At 31.6% G+C, this 19,385-nt stretch overlaps 1 protein-coding gene, 1 long non-coding RNA gene and 1 pseudogene across 2 annotated transcripts; 2 read left to right on the top strand and 1 right to left on the bottom strand.

The window, feature by feature from the left end:
• The first annotated feature begins 5,734 nt into the window (after nt 1-5,734).
• On the top strand, nt 5,735-6,352 carry LOC120188088 (dehydration-responsive element-binding protein 1F-like). The gene has a single exon (XM_039191618.1). It carries the CDS (start codon nt 5,735-5,737, stop codon nt 6,329-6,331), a length of 597 nt encoding a protein of 198 aa, XP_039047549.1. The 3' UTR covers nt 6,332-6,352.
• Nucleotides 6,353-10,655: 4,303 nt separating this feature from the next.
• On the top strand, nt 10,656-11,175 carry LOC120188089. The gene is made up of 3 exons (XR_005522384.1): nt 10,656-10,769; nt 10,856-10,972; nt 11,139-11,175. It is a non-coding gene; the product is annotated as an uncharacterized LOC120188089 (long non-coding RNA).
• A 1,413-nt stretch (nt 11,176-12,588) lies between these two features.
• Nucleotides 12,589-14,502, bottom strand: LOC120188119 (annotated as a pseudogene).
• Nucleotides 14,503-19,385: the final 4,883 nt, after the last annotated feature.

Here is a 19,385-nt window from a genome sequence, read left to right as displayed (position 1 = left end):
GCGACAAAACCAAAAATTTTCTTCCTAAACAGACAGTTGAGAAGGTTATGCAAACAATGAAGTTACGCGGATTTCAAATAACTCAATTTTTGGGAGTAATATAAACATATGGCAATAAAAATCACATTAAACACATTCCAGAGTTTCAATGCTAACCTTTTACCTTACAACCAACCAAAAATTAAACTTCGAATTTCGACAAAAATCCGAGAAATTCTGCGTTCTTAGTCAAAGAATGATTTCTCCGGGAATTGAAATAGCTTAGAATTATCTATCACAATATTGGATATCGCATTCACAGAAATAGTGGGTACATGATGCTGAATCCTACAGCCAGCAACTCGACGTTCTAAATTCTGGACAATAATTTTACCAAAATGATGAGACAAAAATAAATGGCTAACAACATGGACCTTAATTGTGAACTCACAGATTTCGTCAAAAGAATGAATGAACGAACCGACGCTTCAAAATCCTATCTATTTCTCCACATTTTACAATCTTCAAATCGCTACTAATGGAAAGTCGGAACAATTCGCTAAACCTGAATAAAATCTTGCTCATAATTCCTAAAATATCTCTAACCACGAATAAGCTAAAATGGAAACATTGCTAAATAAATAAATAAAATAAGAGTAACGCCAGATAATCAAAAAAAAGTGAAGCACGTTCCATTTTAAATCAAATGATGCGCAGAATCGTATCAGGAAAAGCTCGATTCCGACACTCCAAAATTCTTAAAAGATGGGGAAAAAACATTCAAATGAAATAGATTTGGATCGAGAAATGAACCTTTATGAATTTGTGGATTGACGAAAAGATAAGCTGAGGAAGAAAGGGAAGAATCGGACAGTTCGAGCTTGAGAAAATTGCTACATTTGCCATCTTACCGCCTTTTACTTTCTAACCTCTTTCGTCTTTCCCTCCTAATTTGATCTGAACTTTAAAGGTCAATATTTCATTTTGCCCCTTTTATTATGCTTCATTTGTTATTTGGTCTTTATACTTTAATTGAGCATGATTTAATCATATACTTGTATAGTTACGGGTGCCAGAAAAAACTTGTTTCCAATGAGTTTTGACTCGATTTGATCTAGTAAGATCGATTTTTATATCGAGTTTGAGTTTTAGGTTAATCAGATTCGAGTTTAGAGAAGAGGTATCTCGTCTTGGATAATTATGTGATATGAGAATAGGAGGAATAAAAGTTGTTTTTGACAATAAATTGAAGTTTTTTTCCAATAGTAAAACATTAAAAAAAATTTACCAAAAAAATGCAACTACTTTTCAAATAGGATTCGATCATTTTTAGGTCGAGATGCTTGTAAGAAATTATTAGTTGTTAGTTACCTTTCTAACATATCTTAAAATGTTTTAATCGGATGGTAGAAACTCAAAATATGTTTATTTTAATGAAAACGGAGCATTTAAAATATTTACATGCATGTTCAATCCATGATTTTTTTAATATTTATGAATTTTTAATTTTTTTATTGATTATTTATAATTTAATTTAATTTTTAAAACATATATGATTGCATTGGCAAACAAACTATAAAAGGAGATCAAGCTATTGAAAGATCATCGACAAATCGCAAATCAAAATCGAGCGACGTAAGAAAACTATTCACGAGCGCAAATCACATAACCAAATCCATTATGGGGGTCTGGATCAGGGAAGATCATCATGATAATAAAACGTCATCTTGATCAGTTGTGATGATGTCAAATCCAACCCTGAGAAAATAGATAAACAAAATAACGTCCAAACGACCGAAAACGTGTCATAAGATATAGGGAAACATGCCATAAAGGCAGAGGAAATCATGTCATAAAGATCACATTATTAAAAATTAAAAACAATAAAAAACAAATATATAATATAATATAATAAAAAAACAATAAATATTGACGGTCAACAACCATCACTAAGGTTGGTGTCGTTGCCGATCACAAAAATAAAAAAGAAAAAAAAACTAATAACGGCACAAGTTAAAGAAAGAAAACTATGTTGAATACCCTTATAATTAAATTTCACTTTAAAATTATGTATTTTAGATAATTTAATACCAAATTTATCATTAATTTAATTTATTACAAGATTTAGATAAAATTATAATTTATTTATTATTTATTTTATTCTGTCTTTTAAATTAAATTAGTGATAAAATTATACAAGAATATTTGTATCTTTATCTCTATCACTACCTCTGGTTAAATTTTAAGATTTTATTAGTCTATAAATAGAGTACCCTCATTTGTACCGTTCATCCAATTTAGAAAATACAAAATATTTTTCTTAAAAATTTCTCTTAGATAGTTTTATTTTTTAAAAAGATTTTTATCTTATTTTTTTACTTTGAAGCGTGAGAATCCAATTATATTAGGATTAATCAATACATTATTTTCTATCGAATTTAATTTTGATCATAATATTGAACCTAAACTAAATTATAGGTATTCGGTTGTACCTAATTAAAACGATCAATGATAATTCTATCCTTCCAATAATTATTTTTTCAAGATTATGTTGTTTTTTTGATCCACATAAAAAATAATTTCAATAAAAAATATACATTGACGGAGCAAATATACTACAAGGGTGTCAATTGACACCTCAAAAATTTCTTAAAAGGTTTTTTTATATTAATTTTATATATAATATAAAAATACACTATTTTTAAAAATATTTGAATCTTTTAAATGAAATTGACCTGTGTTTAAAAAAATTGTCACCCCATATTATAAATTTTAACTCCGTTAAGAGAGAATATGAATTCTCCTTGCTTAAACTGGTTTATAGAGGTTCTGAATTCTATTCAGTTAGCAAAGGCGGAGATTGGTCAATTTTTAACTCCGTTAAGAGAATGTGAAATATACTTTCATTTTATAAGGGTTGATTTTTCAATTTTCGTTTAGGATGTCAAAATTGTTTAAAATGATCTTAAATAAGATTATTAGTTAAACATGTGATTTACTGTGATAAAAAATCTGATTATGTGCTCGAATTAAATTTATAAAAAATTAAATAGCGTGCACAGACATTACCGACTACAATTCATATAATTAAACCTTTTATTAATGTTGACCATTAATTTATGTTGAAATAACATGTGATCCATGTTAATATATTAATCAACGTCACATATCATGTGATAATTCTTTTATGATATCAACATAATTTAATGGTTAATGAAGGGATTTAATTGGTTAATTTATCATAAAGAAAAGCTGGAATATATGTTAATTAGTATAATTAAATTCATTTTCCATTGGGCCATGTTTAAAACAACACCGTTTTCACGCAGTTTAGTTGTTCCTAGCAAGACTGAAGATTTGGACCTTCGGCTGTACCAAGCTATTAGCAACAATATTAGTGTGAAAACTGCAACACCTACTTACCAGCAAGATTCGTTCAGGTGATAAATAATTTGATATTGTTCAAGTAATATTTCGAGTTTTAGTCATTGTGTATAAAAAAAATTTGTTCAGGTGATAAATAATTTGATATTGCTCAAGTAATATTTCGAGTTTTAGTCATTGTGTATACAAAAAAAAATTATTATGAGACTCACCTATCAAAAATCAAATGTACTAAGATTGGTCCGAACTAAATAAGATGAAACTTAAAAAAAATAAAAAACAAACCTACTTGGTTGGTTGGTTGGCCTCTTGTTCTGTTCCTTACATCATTCTGTCAAAAGTTGTCCTACCCCCGCATTAAAGTATGTCTTAAAAACGTATTGGTAAACTATAGATTTAGTACCTAAACTTTTAATCTTATCAAAATTACGCGTACCACTTTATGTTTCATTTGGATTGTATATATTTTATGGATAAATTACATCATTCATCACTCAACTAACTTCTCAATCCTGTTTTGGTCACTGAAGTTTAATTTTTTAATTTAATTATTTAACTTTCAAATTACTCCTAATTTAATTGCTCTAACTTTTAAATTTATTTTATTTTATTTTACTTATATATTAATAAAAATGTCATGCCACAAAAATTATTAATAAAATAAATTAGAGTGATTAAAACATGAACAAATTGAAAGTTTAGTAATTAAACTGAAAACTTTTAAACTTATCCATGACTAAAAATATATAAACATATACTACACGTTAAGTAATTATGTATGCATAATAAGTGTCATGAATGACTAAAAAAATATTATAAACATATACTACATTATGATGACTCAAAATTATTTAAAAAAAAGGTTAATTATTCAAATGGTCCCCCAACTATAAGATATTACTTTACTGAGTCATTCAACTATTAAAAGTTATAAAATAATCCTCAAACTATAGGGAGTTGCTTTGATGTGTCCCTCGACTATTAAAAGTTACAAAATGGTTACTCGACTATTCATTATGTTCAAAACTCGTCATTTTACGTTAAAAAATTGGCGACAGACCGAGTTGAATGTTAACCTGCTGACTAATATATGATAAAAATATGATCTCACATATTAACTTTCAGCTCAAACGACCGTTAACATTTAACCAAAAAAAGAAAGTTTGAAACATAATGAATAGTCGATTGACTATTTTGTAACTTTTAATAGTTGGGAGACTCAATAAAGTAATTCTCTATAGTCAATAGACTATTTTATAACTTTTAATAGCCAAGAGACTTAACAAAATAATATCTTATAGTCGAGAGACCATATGTGTAATTTACCCTAAAAAGAATTACATCATTCCATTTTACACTTATTTTTATTTTCTAAATTTTACAAAAAAAAACCTTGTTTTATTTTATTTTATAATCAGCAATTTATTGGTCAAATGTGAAGGAATATTAGCAGTTCACGATGGAGTAGACTTTTTCAGGTAAATTAAACATTTAATATTTAAACTATGATTTTTGTTACGTTTTAGTATCTAATTTTTTCCCAAAACATATTTAATATTTAGTTTATATTTCATTTTAATACATTGATGTTAAAAATTTAAGGTGATGTTGATGCGTCACCATAAGAAAATATCACATCATCTTTAAAAAAATAAAAAAAATACCATGTCAGTAGTTTTATTGATTTTTTAACGGCGGGATATCAAATTGAAACTTAAATTAAATATTACATATGATTTTTAAAAAAATAAAGTTTGGGTATCAAAGAAACAAAAGTAATAATTTAAATACTAAACGTGTAGTTTACCGCTTTTTTTAATAGTAAGAGGTAATTATAAAATATTTGTTCATAATTTTTCTTAATCAATTAACAATACATTCATACTTTACTGACACAAATACTCAAACATATAATTTTCATAAAAAAAATAATATTTCCCTCTACTATTGAAGCTGCTTAATAGCTTCAGATAAGACTTATTTAATTTACGAGTCTTTGATAATATTTTCTTTTTGCTTTTTACTTTTTGCTTGATATTAACATTATAAATTGTTGCTTTATAAAGAAAAAAAAACACCACGTGACTAGACATAAAATTTATTTTGAATTAACAAATCCTACATAACTTTAGCATTTAATTAGAAGGAAAAAGAAAAAGAAAAAAAGAAGATAGAAAGTTATGTTGTGCCAGTGACCACGTGTTGGTATTTGTAATTTTCCCCACGTGAATCACATTTGGATTCTCCCCATCACCACGTGCCAAGTGTGGATGAAGTAACAAAAATCATAGCATGAAACACGTTTCTCATGCAATATTTAAACCCCCATCTTCTTCTTCAACAAAAGCTAACCATCTCTGAGTCTTGGAAAATGAAACACATAGCAGTGCTAAGCTCAAAAAGCCATGAACATGGTGATGGGAGTCCAACCCAATCCCAGAAACGAAAAGCTGGGAGGAAGAAGTTTCAAGAGACTCGGCACCCAATTTACAAAGGCGTGAGGAGAAGGAACGGGAAGTGGGTGAGCGAGCTTCGAGAGCCGAACAAGAAGTCTCGAATCTGGCTAGGGACATTCTCCACTCCGGCCATGGCGGCCAAGGCATATGATGCAGCGGCTTTGGCCCTCAAGGGAGATTCAGCTTCCTTCAACTTTCCTGACTCTGTTTATGCATTACCACGTGCTAGGTCATCTTCCATAAGGGATATTCAGTGTGCAGCCATGAAGGCTGCGTCGGAGGCGGGTTTCGGTAATGGTGAAACGTCGTCTCCGCCGCCATTGGCGTCCTCGGAGAACGTTGGAGCGTGTCCGGAGATTTTGGTGGTGGATGAAGAAGAGGTGTTCAACATGCCGGGGATACTGGAGAGTATGGCAGAAGGGTTGATCTTAACTCCACCTGCTATGCAGAAAGGGTACTTCTGCTGGGATGACGATTTAGATAATTTTATGGAATTCAATCTCTGGGGGTGACTAAGTTGTTTCTTTTGTGGAGGAAGGTATCATGATAAAAATATATTCTTTGCATAAATGATCATTTCTTAATGATTTAGGAGCATTTGATCTTTTAATATTGTAATTTTTGATAAAAAAAATTTACAGATTAAAACTGTTTTTTGTATTCATATTGTTGATGTGATATTTTTAAATATATTTAGTTATTAATATAACACATGTCATGTAATCACTTTTGGGACGTGGACTATGTCGCGCCATTACTTTGAGGACGTGACACATAACACGCTAACAACATGGATTAATCATTTATCAACTAACAGTTTTCATCCAATATAATATATTTTGATAAAAATTGAAATATTGATTGTAAAGTACATACAGAAAAATCGACGAATTTTTATCATTACACCTAGGGGCGGACCCATAACAAAACTTTAGGGGTTGCAAAAAAAAATTCCATGAGAACTTAACTAAAATATGGAATCAGATTGTGTTTAGAGAACTAGGGGTTACCCCTTTGTCAGGACAAAACTTTAGGAGAAGCAAAATTAAAACTATTAGGAGAAATTTGAGGGTTGTTCGGGCTACCCCGGGCTACTCATAGGTCCGCCCCTTATTACACCTTTGTGGAATTCATGCTTCTTTTGATTGTAAAAGCAATCAATCTATAGTGATACGTCAACATCATCGTTAATTTTTTAACGATGTGTGATCAAAGTGAGACTAAAACATAACGTTTTGTATGATTTTAAAAAATAGTTGAGTGACTAAAATAAAACCGTATGAATAGTTGAATGATTAAATATATAATTTAAAAATTTTAATTAAAATTTATTAAATTAAATTAAAATTACAACAAATTTAGCACGAACCAAACGACCTTAGTGGTTAAAGAATTGTTGTTATTCATTGAGATCTCGGATTCGAGCACCGTATATGTAAAAGGTGTATGAGAGTTTGTGTCAAATAATTGAGAGTTTTGAACATGTATTATCTTGTATTCACCCCGAAGGTAATAAAAAAAGATAACAACCAATTTAATAGAATAGTAACATAAATCAAATATACAATTATACAAAATGTTTAATTGTCATATCATTTACTTTGTTAAATATTAACACTTGAATGAGATTATCTACGTAATTAAATAATTTGATTAATAAAGTTAAAACATAAATAATTAATTTAAAATCGTTTTATAATTAAATGATGATGGGTGTAAATATGGGTAAATTATACAAATGGTCATTTATCTTTGAATCAATTTTGTTTTTTCCATTAAAGTTTCAAAACTAACTAATGGGTCATTAACGTTATTGATTTATAACAAATTGATCATATGAGACGTTACAAAGAGAACAGAATGCTGAGGTGGAGTGTTAAGTCAACTAACTTGACTGTTCAACGAACGAAATAACCAATCAAAACCCATTAACATTGTCTTCTTCTTTTCCATTTCACTCAAAAGGCTCTCACCTGATTCAGTCCCTACCAAAACTCATGGTTCAATCTTCCAACCCCATCGATTTGAATTCAAGAGAGAGAAACCATTTTGAATTCCAACCCGATTTGCGAGCTCAGTGTTGGAAAGAGTTATAGTCAACTGTGTATAACAACATATCACTATAGCAATCAAGGTTGTGGTAGAATCCATATTTTGATGTTTCATTTTTATTGTTAATGATTAGTATAAAGTAATTATAAGATAATATATGTTTAAAATATTTTTTAATCATTGACAATATACCTACAAATATAACTGCTTAACTCAAAACATAAAAAAATAACATTCTCTTTAATCGCTAAAGACACTTGAGATTTAACGACTTGAGAAAAATTATAACACCTATGGGTGCCTTAAATGTGGTTTGTTTAACATGCTCATGAAGAAAATTTATTGAATAAATGTTTTAACATGGAGAAATGCTAGGGTAATAACATGAGGAGTACTCATATTTTACTTTATTCGATGAATGGGTTATGCAAGTAAAACAAACGTATTATAATAATTATAATAAGTCAAACTTCGTAATTTTAAATTGTTTTGAACTTGAAGAGACCAAAAGGACACCCAACGAGCACAAAGGCTCCCCCAAGCTTATTTGTCTGATTTCACAACCTAAGGGCCCGTTTGGTTCACGTCATATTTCATTCTTGCCAGTAATGTTTTTTTCGAGGTAACGATATCCATGTTTGGATGAGCTTCATTCTCAAATGCATGTAAAGAATGAATACCAACAGTGAGAATTTTTCCTCTTTTACTGGGAATATCAATCCCCCGTCTCTCTTAGGTATTTGCTTATTCTCGATTCCCGTTGTCTAAAATACCCTTCTCCCCGCTTGGTTCTGACTGAAAGAAAATATGTTTCTTCTTCGATTTGACGTTCAAATTTTCTTATGGCGTATTAGTCTCCCATCTCCCTTTTAGGTATTTGTTTTTACCGTTGATATTTTCAACATTTTTATTTGATTCTTGACGTTGATATTTCAATTTGTTTCATTGTTCAATTTTTATGGGTTTGTGTTTTCACTCACGTTTCTGTATTTTCTCTACTATATTGATCTGCTCATTATTTTTCTAATTTTTATGGGTTTGTGGGACTAATTGAGATGCAACTATTTTTCAATGCACCCAGAATTTGAGCTCAATTGAGTTGCAGCAGTTAAACTCATTCAAAATCTAAGGAGTTATCCATCTTTCATTGAAAAACCATGTATGTTTTCATAGATGTGAACCTTTTCTTCTTCGTTTATGAAACTAATGCATTGTTTATTGAACTGGAACTTCTATCTGTGTTTGGTTTGATTTCTTCTGGTTTTTAAATGAACACAAATGATTAAGAGAAATATAACACATCAACTGGAAAAACACTGACCTTGTAATGACTTGTCGACATAAATTGCATAAAATTAATTGAACGGTAAGAAATAGATAAAATATTAGTTGAACCGTAAGAAATAGATAAAATCAGGATAGAAAATTAAAGCCGGAGTACAAATTCGGCTTCTGCAGTTCAGCATATGTTCGGAAACAAGCTCTCTAGATAAATGTCATGCTAATTACAGGTTAACTACGAAAGCTAAACATGTTTAACCTTGCAAGGGCAGCTTTTGTTAAATCCGGCCTGTAGTAGTAGTTCGTCGCCTGCAATATCAAATCATGGAACATTGGACAAAATTCATGTAAGAACTGCTATGTCAAGAAACGAATTATACAAGTACAGTTTCAGAATATCATTGCAAATGAACATTACACAGAAGGGGTTTAGAATATTATTGAAAATCTATATCCGAATGGGTACCGAGATCAGAGAGATTCTTAATACCTTTTGAATTTTTAGTTTAGTTATATCATTGAATAATAATTTGTATGTTGCACGTTTCAAGTAATTGGGTCAGAGTTTTTGTTCGGTTTTTTGCATCTATATTAGGTTAGAGGATCTTAATTTGACTTTTCTTTTCATATTGCATTTTTAACTTTGTTAGTTTTAGTTTAGTTATATCATTGAATCTCCTCCCACAAAGTTCTGAGTAGACATGCAGAAAATAATGTTGCATGAATCTAAATGGTTAATTGAGTGAAAAGGATATTAGAAGAAAAATGGCTACTCACAGCCCAAGTGAAAAGCAATGTGACATCTGCAGCCGTCTTTTCAGTGTCAAGCATCTTGGTATCTCTTATGTCATGTCATTCTTGCCCATGATCTGCTTCTTGCTTCGTTATTACTTGCTGTATTCTATAATATTGTCTGCAATCTTAAGTAGAATTTATGGTATTCTTTGTAGGCCGATTCTATGCATTTGAGGTTGGATCCCACTTCTAGTGGACGTGGTGTTCGCCAATTTAAAACTGCACTCCTGCAACGTCTTGAAAGAGTGAGTAAACTAGTCTTAATCTAACGGTTTTTCTTATTATATGCTTTAAAAGCCTTTGAAATGTAGAAATGTTTTGGCAATTTGGGTAATGCAGTGTGACAATAACGGCATGGTCCTTTAGCACTGAGGTTTAGTAATCTGTGAACAAATAATGGATAATCTATTTACTATATATTTTTATGACTGTAAAGAATTTTTATTTTGCTAAACCTGTTGTTCTTGGAGTTGCCACAATGAAATTAAGCTGCTTTGTACAAGAGGAAAAGAAATGAAACAGGAGGGAACTGGGTCTGCACCCTTTTTTAACAATTTTTATTTTCTTTTCCTGAGAGTTGTTATGTAGAACTTTGGGATTGTTTAAAGCTAATTCTAGGCTTTTGGCTTCTTTCTTGTGAATGTAATTTACCACTTTTGATTTCAAATCTCTGGATGTGAAAGATATTATAATTATTAAGGTTTGTAGAAGATTTTGGAAGCTCAAGATAAAGTTGCAGAACAAACACTGATTTTGGTCCCCTACAACATCCTTCCTCTTGATCCTGATAGTGCAAACCAGGCTATTATGCAATATCCTGAGGTATGTCTTAAATTTGTATATTTTCTGATGATCTGTTTTGAACTAACAATTTTCTTTTCCTTTCTTTCATATTTACCATAATGCAGATCCAAGCAGCTGTTTATGCTCTTCGTAACACAAGGGGTCTACCTTGGCCCAATAATCACAAGAGAAAGAAAGATGAAGACGTTCTTGATTGGCTTCAAGAAACGTTTGGGTTTCAGGTGAAAAATAAACAAACTAGAAGTACATTTTCTTTTATCTTCTTGACAAGTGAATTTAGTGTCGTGTAGCTACCTTGTAAATATTTGAAATCTGATGGTAAAACATTTTTGAAAGTTGGTTCAATATGCTTTTGGACCTATACTCATCTCAGTTGTATCTCTTCAGAAAGATAATGTAGCAAATCAAAGGGAACATCTGATCTTATTGCTTGCGTCCACATACGACAGTTTCCAAAGCCTGATCAACAACCAAAGGTGTGCTTGCAAATGTCAAGTTGATATTTTCTTCTTCTTTGTGAGCATGAACTTTCAATCACAAATATAGAATGGTGATGGTTACTTCTATCCCCTTTTTATCTTATTGAATGTCTATTTCATCTGCAAAATTTTTCCAAAGTTTTGGTCAGTCCTTAAACTTTTACCGGAGTAAATTTGTATTATAGTGTTATTGAGTTTGTTCAGTAACGTAAAGGGTATTTTTAGTTCCATGTGTATGTGTACATGCATTTTTTTCCTTTCAATTTTTGGAACAAACATTTTTTGGCTAAATATTCATGTGGTGGAAAGTGGACCCATATTAACCAGTGTTAGTATGTAATTGTTCTTTTTCCCCCAGTTTTTTTAAGTAACTTCCCAACCTTATAAATCTCTATTATAGTCCTTATGTAGTTTCACTCTTGGCACTACTAAGCGAGCAATATGGTTTCTCCTTGTCTGCCAAAAACTGTTATAGATGCTGTTTGTAAATCGAAAGAATTCAACAATGAAAAGTTAAGCATTTATATGAAAAATTAAAAGCACTGAATTTATGATATTTGTTTTTGTAAGCTATTAAAAATTGAATGTTCAAGTAGATTTTGTATTTGATCTCTTATAAGTGATATATTTATAGATATTTTTTCTTTAATCAAAAGTTCAAAGGGGAAAAATTATGGTTAAAAGGAACATTTAAGATTAATGTAGTTGATTATAAAAAATTTCTTCGAGTGAAATTAATTTAATACATCATGTATACTATAATTTTTTCTTCACTTTGTATATTAAATCATTCCTCAAGTCATATTAAATCACTTTTCATACTAGAATATAAACCTTATCGATTGAAAAATACAAGAAACCTCCCAGTAAATACATCACGTATAAACCGAAACTAATTTCCACAATGTAAACATTTAGTTAAATGTTGATGTAAAAATTTAATATATTTTTATATAAATTATGTAAAATTTAATATTAATTAAAATTAAAATAATACATAATATATTTAAATACGTAATATATTATCAACAAATAATTTTTTTATATAAATATTTTTTATTTAAATATTTAAAATTTCACTTGTTAAAAAATATAGACCAAAGATAATTTGATAAAATATACATTCCAATAATCTTTTATTCTTTCAAACAAACACTGTAATCTACATGCCAAACCAACCAAACACAATAATATAACATTCTCAGTAATCCTATTCCCTGAAAATATTTTATTCTCACAGATAATCTTACATTCTGTGAACCAAACACACCATAAATTCCATGAGCAACGAAAAAAAAAGCCTAATATCAATACCGAACTTAACTACGCTAAAAATGGCACAATATACCAAAAGACTGTTCTCAGTATTTGTAGTCCTTGACATGAAGGCTTTCGGCAGCACCCTCCCCAAGCTTTGCATCACCCTTATAGGTACCCAGTGTGGCCTCCGAGTTAGCCTTGCACCTAATAAGGAAAGCATCTTGTGCCTTCTGCAAGTTCTCCTCCTTTCCAGACCAGGCCTTTAGAGTACTCTGCTGAAGGGCACGTCCGAAAGAGAACGAGAGTGACCATGGCTTCTTGGTCTGGAGCTTGTTCGTGGCATTAAGGTTAAGGATAGCTTCTTCCTCACTTTGTCCACCAGACAAGAATACAATAGCTGGAACTGCAGCAGGGACGGTACACTGCAAGGCAGGGACGGTGTACTCTGCGATAACCTCTGGTGCAACCTTAGGAGAGTTGGAACCCGGGGTCACCATGTTAGGCTTCAAAAGGGTACCTTCAAGAATGACATGGTCGTCATTTAGAGCCTTGTAGCAAGCCGCAAGAACACGCTCTGTAACTTCAGCACACTTTTTAATGTCATGAGATCCGTCAACAAGAATTTCGGGCTCGACAATGGGGACAAGGCCACACTGCTGGCAGATGGCAGCATACATGGCTAGCCCATTGGCATTTTCTTGGATTGCAAGTTCAGATGGCTCATTAAGGCCAATCTTAAGAACAGCACGCCATTTGGCAAAGCGAGCACCTGCAACATAATACTTCTGGCATCGCTGTGCAAGACCATCAAGACCCTGAGTGAAAGTCTCACCATTAGTTCCATTAAGCTCAACTGTACCCTTGTCGACTTTGATACCAGGGAGGACACCGCCTTCCTTCAAAACATCAACAAAGGGCTTTCCTGCACATTGAAAATAAACAATCATAAATTAATAACCATCAATACATTCTTTGTATAACAATCGTGTTTTGTGATAATACCTGAAGCAGTTTTTTGATAGAGGGTTTCCTCAAATAGAATAACACCACTAAGTATTGAAGAGTTCCTGGAGTGGTAAAGAGGAGCTCACGCAGAGCACGTCTGTTTTCTTCAATATTCTCGACATTAATGCTCGAAAGACGCTTTCCAATTGTGCCAGTGGATTCATCAGCAGCAAGGATACCCTTTCCTGGGGTGCCAATGTAGGATGCGTTCTTGGCTAACTCATCTACAATATTCATGATTCAAAACAAATAAACAAGCCACCAACTTCCCATTAAAGATTTAACAAACAGAGATCCAAATGTTAAAAAAATGAAGCAAAATAAGGGTGAACGGATAAGGTTTCAGTAATATGAGATCTAAAATGAAAAAAAAACCAAGTACATAATTACGTTTAGTACCCGACTTTCACTTTTGTTCTGTTTGGTCACCCAACTATTTTTTTTCGTACAAAATGGAACAAAAGTGATAGTTGGAGTACCAAACGCGTAGTTTACCCAAATAATTAACAAAAACAACTTAATTCATCTTCTTTTCCCACCTTAATCTTGAATCAGATGAAATCATAACACTTTTAAGCACATCTAGTACTAATAATTAAATTAAAAACTTTCAACTACTAAATATTCAAAAAATACTGCTCAGCTAAAAAGAAAGATTGGAGAGATAAATAAGTGTATTCATGCAGATCTGGATCTTCAGAAATTAAAACCCCCTCCAAAAAAAGAAAGAAAGAAAGAAAGAAAATAAAACAAGTTGAATGGATTTAGTTTATATTAAAAATTAGGGAAAATCAGTTATGTTTCTTTAGATTAAAAAACACCGAACAAATAAATTTAGTTAATACCCACTGACAAGTAGATCGCAACAAAAATGAACACGAGTTCAGAAGATCCTAATAAAATCAATATATCAAGGAGATTATAAAGATAAAATCAACGCCAAAGAGAAGGGAAGGGTAATTACCGGCGTATTTGCTAGTGAAGCAAGACATGATTGAAGTGTAAAGTAAACGAGAAAGGAAAGATTTTATTGTTCGGAACGTAGACAGGGAAAGACGAAAGTGAGGGAAGATGGAAGGGGCTAGGGCTTTTAAAAGGGAAGGATTTTGAGTTAAAATGTATGGGCTTCGAGATTGTGTCTATATTTTCCCCTTTTGTCGTCTCTCTTAGATCTCAGGTGTTTTTTTCCCTTTTCTTTTTTTAAATTAAAAATAAATATTTAAATTATTTTCTAAAAGTTTAAGATTTTTTAGTTAAATCCATTATCGATGTTTATATTTTCATTTTATTATTATTTTAAGATTTGATAAGTGATATAAGTATATATATATATATATATATATATATTATTTATTTATTTATTCTCTTATATCTTTGTGTTTTAATTTATCCAAAAATTTATATTTTATCAAGAATTTATATTTTGTAAGTATTGGAATGTGTTAGACATAATCTCTACCTTAAACAAGAATTTTGGTGAAATTAGAACACTTGTAACAAAATAAAACTAAGGTAAAGAGCACATGGACGAGAAATCCTTCAATTTTAAACTCTAATATTTATTTTGTAGGGCAAATTATGTATTTAATCACCAGATAATTTTCGTAGTTTCGTTTTGGTTAATTCATTTTTTTAAAATAATACATATAGTTCTATTTTAGTTATGTTTAAAATTAACAATGATGCTAGTGTGACATCATAAAATTATACCACGTTATCGTTAAAAATTATCACATCAATAGTTTTTTTTAACGGTGGATGATCAAAATAGAATTTTAGGTATGATTTTTTAAAAATAGTTGGATAACCAAAACGAAATTGCAAAAATAGTTGAGTAACTAAATACATAATTTATCCTAAAAATATTGATAGTTTATAAATGAAATAATAAATATATAGGTAAACTACAGCTTTAGTCACCCAATTATCACTTTGATTTTGTTTGTCACCCAACTATTTTAAAAATTTTGCTTTCATTTGACCATTTGCCGTTAGAAAATTAATAAAACTACTGATGCAACATTTCTTTTTATTTTTCGATGATGATATGTCATTATATTATGTGATTAAAATAAAATAAAAACGTAGCTTTAGTGATGATTATAGAAAAAAAATAATCAAATGATCAAAATGAAACAAAAATGATAGTTAGATATAGAGTGAACATTTGTCGGATTTCAATCCGATCCGGATCGGTTTTTATCCGATCCGGTTTTTTTCTCATAGAAAAAAACCGGTTTATAAAATAACCGGTTCGGTTTTTAACCGGTTTGGAGGGCCGGATATCCTAACCGGTGTAACCGGTTTCGGTTTTAAAAAAACCGGTTTTTTTTAAAAACCGGTTATAAAAAAACCGATTTTAATATTCCAGATTGCTCATAGGGAACCGATTCCCCCCCAAGGGGGTACCGATTCCTCACTGAATGGTTTGGCTCCGAGATTTCCAGAATGCTCGGAGGGAACCGATTCCCCCATAGGGGGTACCGATTCCCCCATAGGGGGGTACCGATTCCCCCTATTCAACGGTCGAAATATTTGAATTTTACACTTAGGGAACCGATTCCCTATGAGAGGAAACCGATTCCCTATGAGAGGGTACCGATTCCCCCACGCTCCAAGCATTTTTATTAAATGTTTTCACACTTAAACGGCTATATTATCTTCATTAATTATCACTAACGTTCAGAAGTGATTCAAGGTGTATTTAAGCAAGCTTAGAAGCCATTGATCAAAGACAAGAAACATCAAGCAACTAGAATCAAGAGAGAATCAAAGAGAAAGCATCAAACCTCAAGTTCGATAAATTCAAATACTTAATTGAAATGCTTAATTAACTCAACATAATTGAAATACTTAAATACTTCCAAGTTTGATAAATTCAAATACTTAAAAACTTCCAAGTTCGATAAATTCAAATACTTAAAAACTTCAAGTTCGATAATTGAAACAAAGTTTACGATAATTGAAATAAAGTTATAAAATAAACTACATTGCCATCTCTTCTTCATCATCTTCGCCTTCTTCGTTTGGAGGGATATTCCAAGTTCGACTTCTTCAATGTGTAAGTTTGCTTCCAAATCGGCATCAATTGCATCTTCTAGGGTGGTGATATGTTGCTTACGAGCCGCTCCATCCAAATAATCCTTTAAACAAATGCATACTTCCACCGACTCGGGACTTAGTCTTGATCTCCGTTGCGATATAACCCTGCCACTAACAGAAAAAGCGGATTCCGAAGCTACCGTAGAAGCTTGGACGGTTAGTAAATCACGGGCCATGGCGGCTAGAATCGGAAATTGTGCTTCCTTTTCTTTCCACCAAGCCAAAATATCCAAACTTTCAAACTTTTCAAATGTCATTTTTGATAGAAAATTGCATGACATATAATTTCCCAACTCGCTACTTGGGGTGGTAGTACGTGATCGTTTGGATTGGGAATTTACAAGAGTGTTAAAAAGATTCAAATTTATGTTACTTGGACGTCTACTAGATGATTCCGCATTCATTCTCATTTGATCGTGTATTACACTACTTGATCCGTATTTAGTTAAATAAATTGCAATCATGTCTCGAAAACATTTGTTAAAATAATTTATTTGGTTTTGGACAAAGTTGGGTTCATCATCGGTTAGATTAAAAGCAAACGCAATTTGTTCAATTAGTGTTTCAACCCCACCAACATTTAACGTTGGGTTTAAAGCGGCGGCACAAGTAAAAATGGGGGGAATCTCCTTAAAATATTTTAAAAGTTTTTCATTCATTGCAAAGCCAATTTCTTGAAAAACTTCGGTTTCAAATTCAAAGTCATTTAGTCGGGTAGCCAACAAAAATATTTGATTAAGAACCAACGGGCTAGTAGGGTAATAAACACCGGATAAAAAAGTTGTTGCATTTTTAAAAACCTCAAGCAAATCGGTTATTTTGGCTATAGTTTCCCAACTCGAATCCGGATAAATGTTTGGGACATGACCCCTCTCGAAAAGCCGATCGTGAAATGTTTGCAATGTTTCCCTTTGCCTTAAGGCAGTATGCATCATCATCCAAGTTGAGTTCCAACGAGTTGGACAATCCAAATTAGGACCCAAAGCTTTTTTATTAACGGACTTACAAAATCGTTTATAATCATTTAGTCTTTTGTTGTTGTTACAAAGAACCGATTTTATCATTGTTTTAAATTCTAATCTAATCGGCTCAATAACCTCCAAATCGGCTTGCACGGATAAATTAATTATGTGTGCAACGCAACGGGTATGAAAAAACGCACCGTCTAAAATCGGTGAAAGTAATATTTTCAATCTTGGAACCGCGTTTGTATTATTCAATGCATTATCAAAGGATATAGAAAAAACTTTATTTTCTAATTTATAAAGACAAATTACCCTTTTTAAAAGTGTAAATAAATTAGCACCGGTATGCGGCTCACCGAATAATTCAAACGCGATTGTTCTTTTCATCATTTGCCAATTATCTTGATCTAACCAATGTGACGTAACGGCTAAAAAAGAATTTCCGGTATTATTAGGGGAACTCCAAACGTCACATGTAAGCGACACACCATAACGGTGTTCTTGGAATCCTAAAATCATTTTTTCCCTCACCGTACGCCACATTTTTATAGCATCTCTTCGAAGGGTAGTACGACTTACTTGAGTATAACGTGGTTGCATTAGTTGTTGAATTGTTATCGTGAAATCTTCATCATCAAAGTGGTCGAACGACAATGCTTTTGTAATCACGAACTTTGTAAACGCTTCTCGTAATTTTTCGTTGTCGTAAACAAAAACACTACCTTGCGGTGTAAGATTCGATTGACTAGGATCCGATCTTGAGCGAAGTACCTTGCATGATTTTGTCAAATGGTTCTTCAACGTTGTGTTTCCTTCCGATGCAAGAAATTTTAGACAAAGTTTACAACGCGCCCTCCTCGAGCCATTTGACATCTCACATAAATCTTAGTGATCCCAAATGTCTTTGTTTCGAGTGTGTTCGATCACTCTCACGACTTCAAGGTTTCCCCCGACGGAAGATTCAGCCGTGTTACTCATGATGAACAAAAAATTACAAAAGTAAGATTTGAGAGATGTTTAAGTGTTGTGTAATAAGATTTGAGAAATTTGTAATCAACCAAATACATCCCCAACCTATTTATACATGTTTAGGGTGGTAAAATGGAAATTTTTTAAAGAAAAAAACGATCAAAAATGGTCACAAAACCCCCACAACGGCTATATTAACGGCTAGTTTTTTAAACCCAGACCGGTTTTTTTTTTCCGAATAAAAACCGGTTTTAACCGGTTTTTTTCAAACCGGTTTTTTATCCGGTAAAAAAACCGGTCTAGGTTTTTTTCTCCAAACAGGTTAAAATAACCGGTTTAAAAAAAATCCGATCCGGTTAAAAAAAACCTTTTTTTCCCAAATCCGGTTTCGGATATTTTTTTCGTAAAATCGAATATTCGGATTTTTTGTGCACCCCTAATTAGATAACTAAATTTATAGTTTACCCTAAATATACTTAAAATTGATTGGGCGCTGGGTGGGCCGATGTAGCTTCCAAGGGAGACTTGAATATCATCAAAATATCTTGGAGTGTTCTTAATCTTGAGATCTAATAAACTGAATTAGTCATAATTAAATTAATTGATTTTTTATTTAGTTGTTCATTGAATCAATTTTTCTAAAAATAATTATTGAACAGAATTTATTTAAGATGATAATAAGTTTGAACTTATAATATATACAATATTTTTTTAAAATCATTTAACATCTAATTAACCAAATTAAATTTTAGTTCGATTGCTGTTTATTGGATCCGCCATCAAAACTGATATGCTTGTGAAAGAAATTGCCTTTCCGTATGCCGGACATCGGACGGTCTATTTTTTTTGCTGCC

The sequence above is a fragment of the Hibiscus syriacus genome, unplaced genomic scaffold (genome assembly GCF_006381635.1).
Source record: "Hibiscus syriacus cultivar Baekdansim isolate YM2019G1 unplaced genomic scaffold, ASM638163v2 tig00116938_pilon, whole genome shotgun sequence".
NCBI lineage: Eukaryota > Viridiplantae > Streptophyta > Magnoliopsida > Malvales > Malvaceae > Hibiscus > Hibiscus syriacus.
Note: the sequence above shows the minus strand (reverse complement) of the source record. Positions and strands in the feature narration are given on the sequence as shown.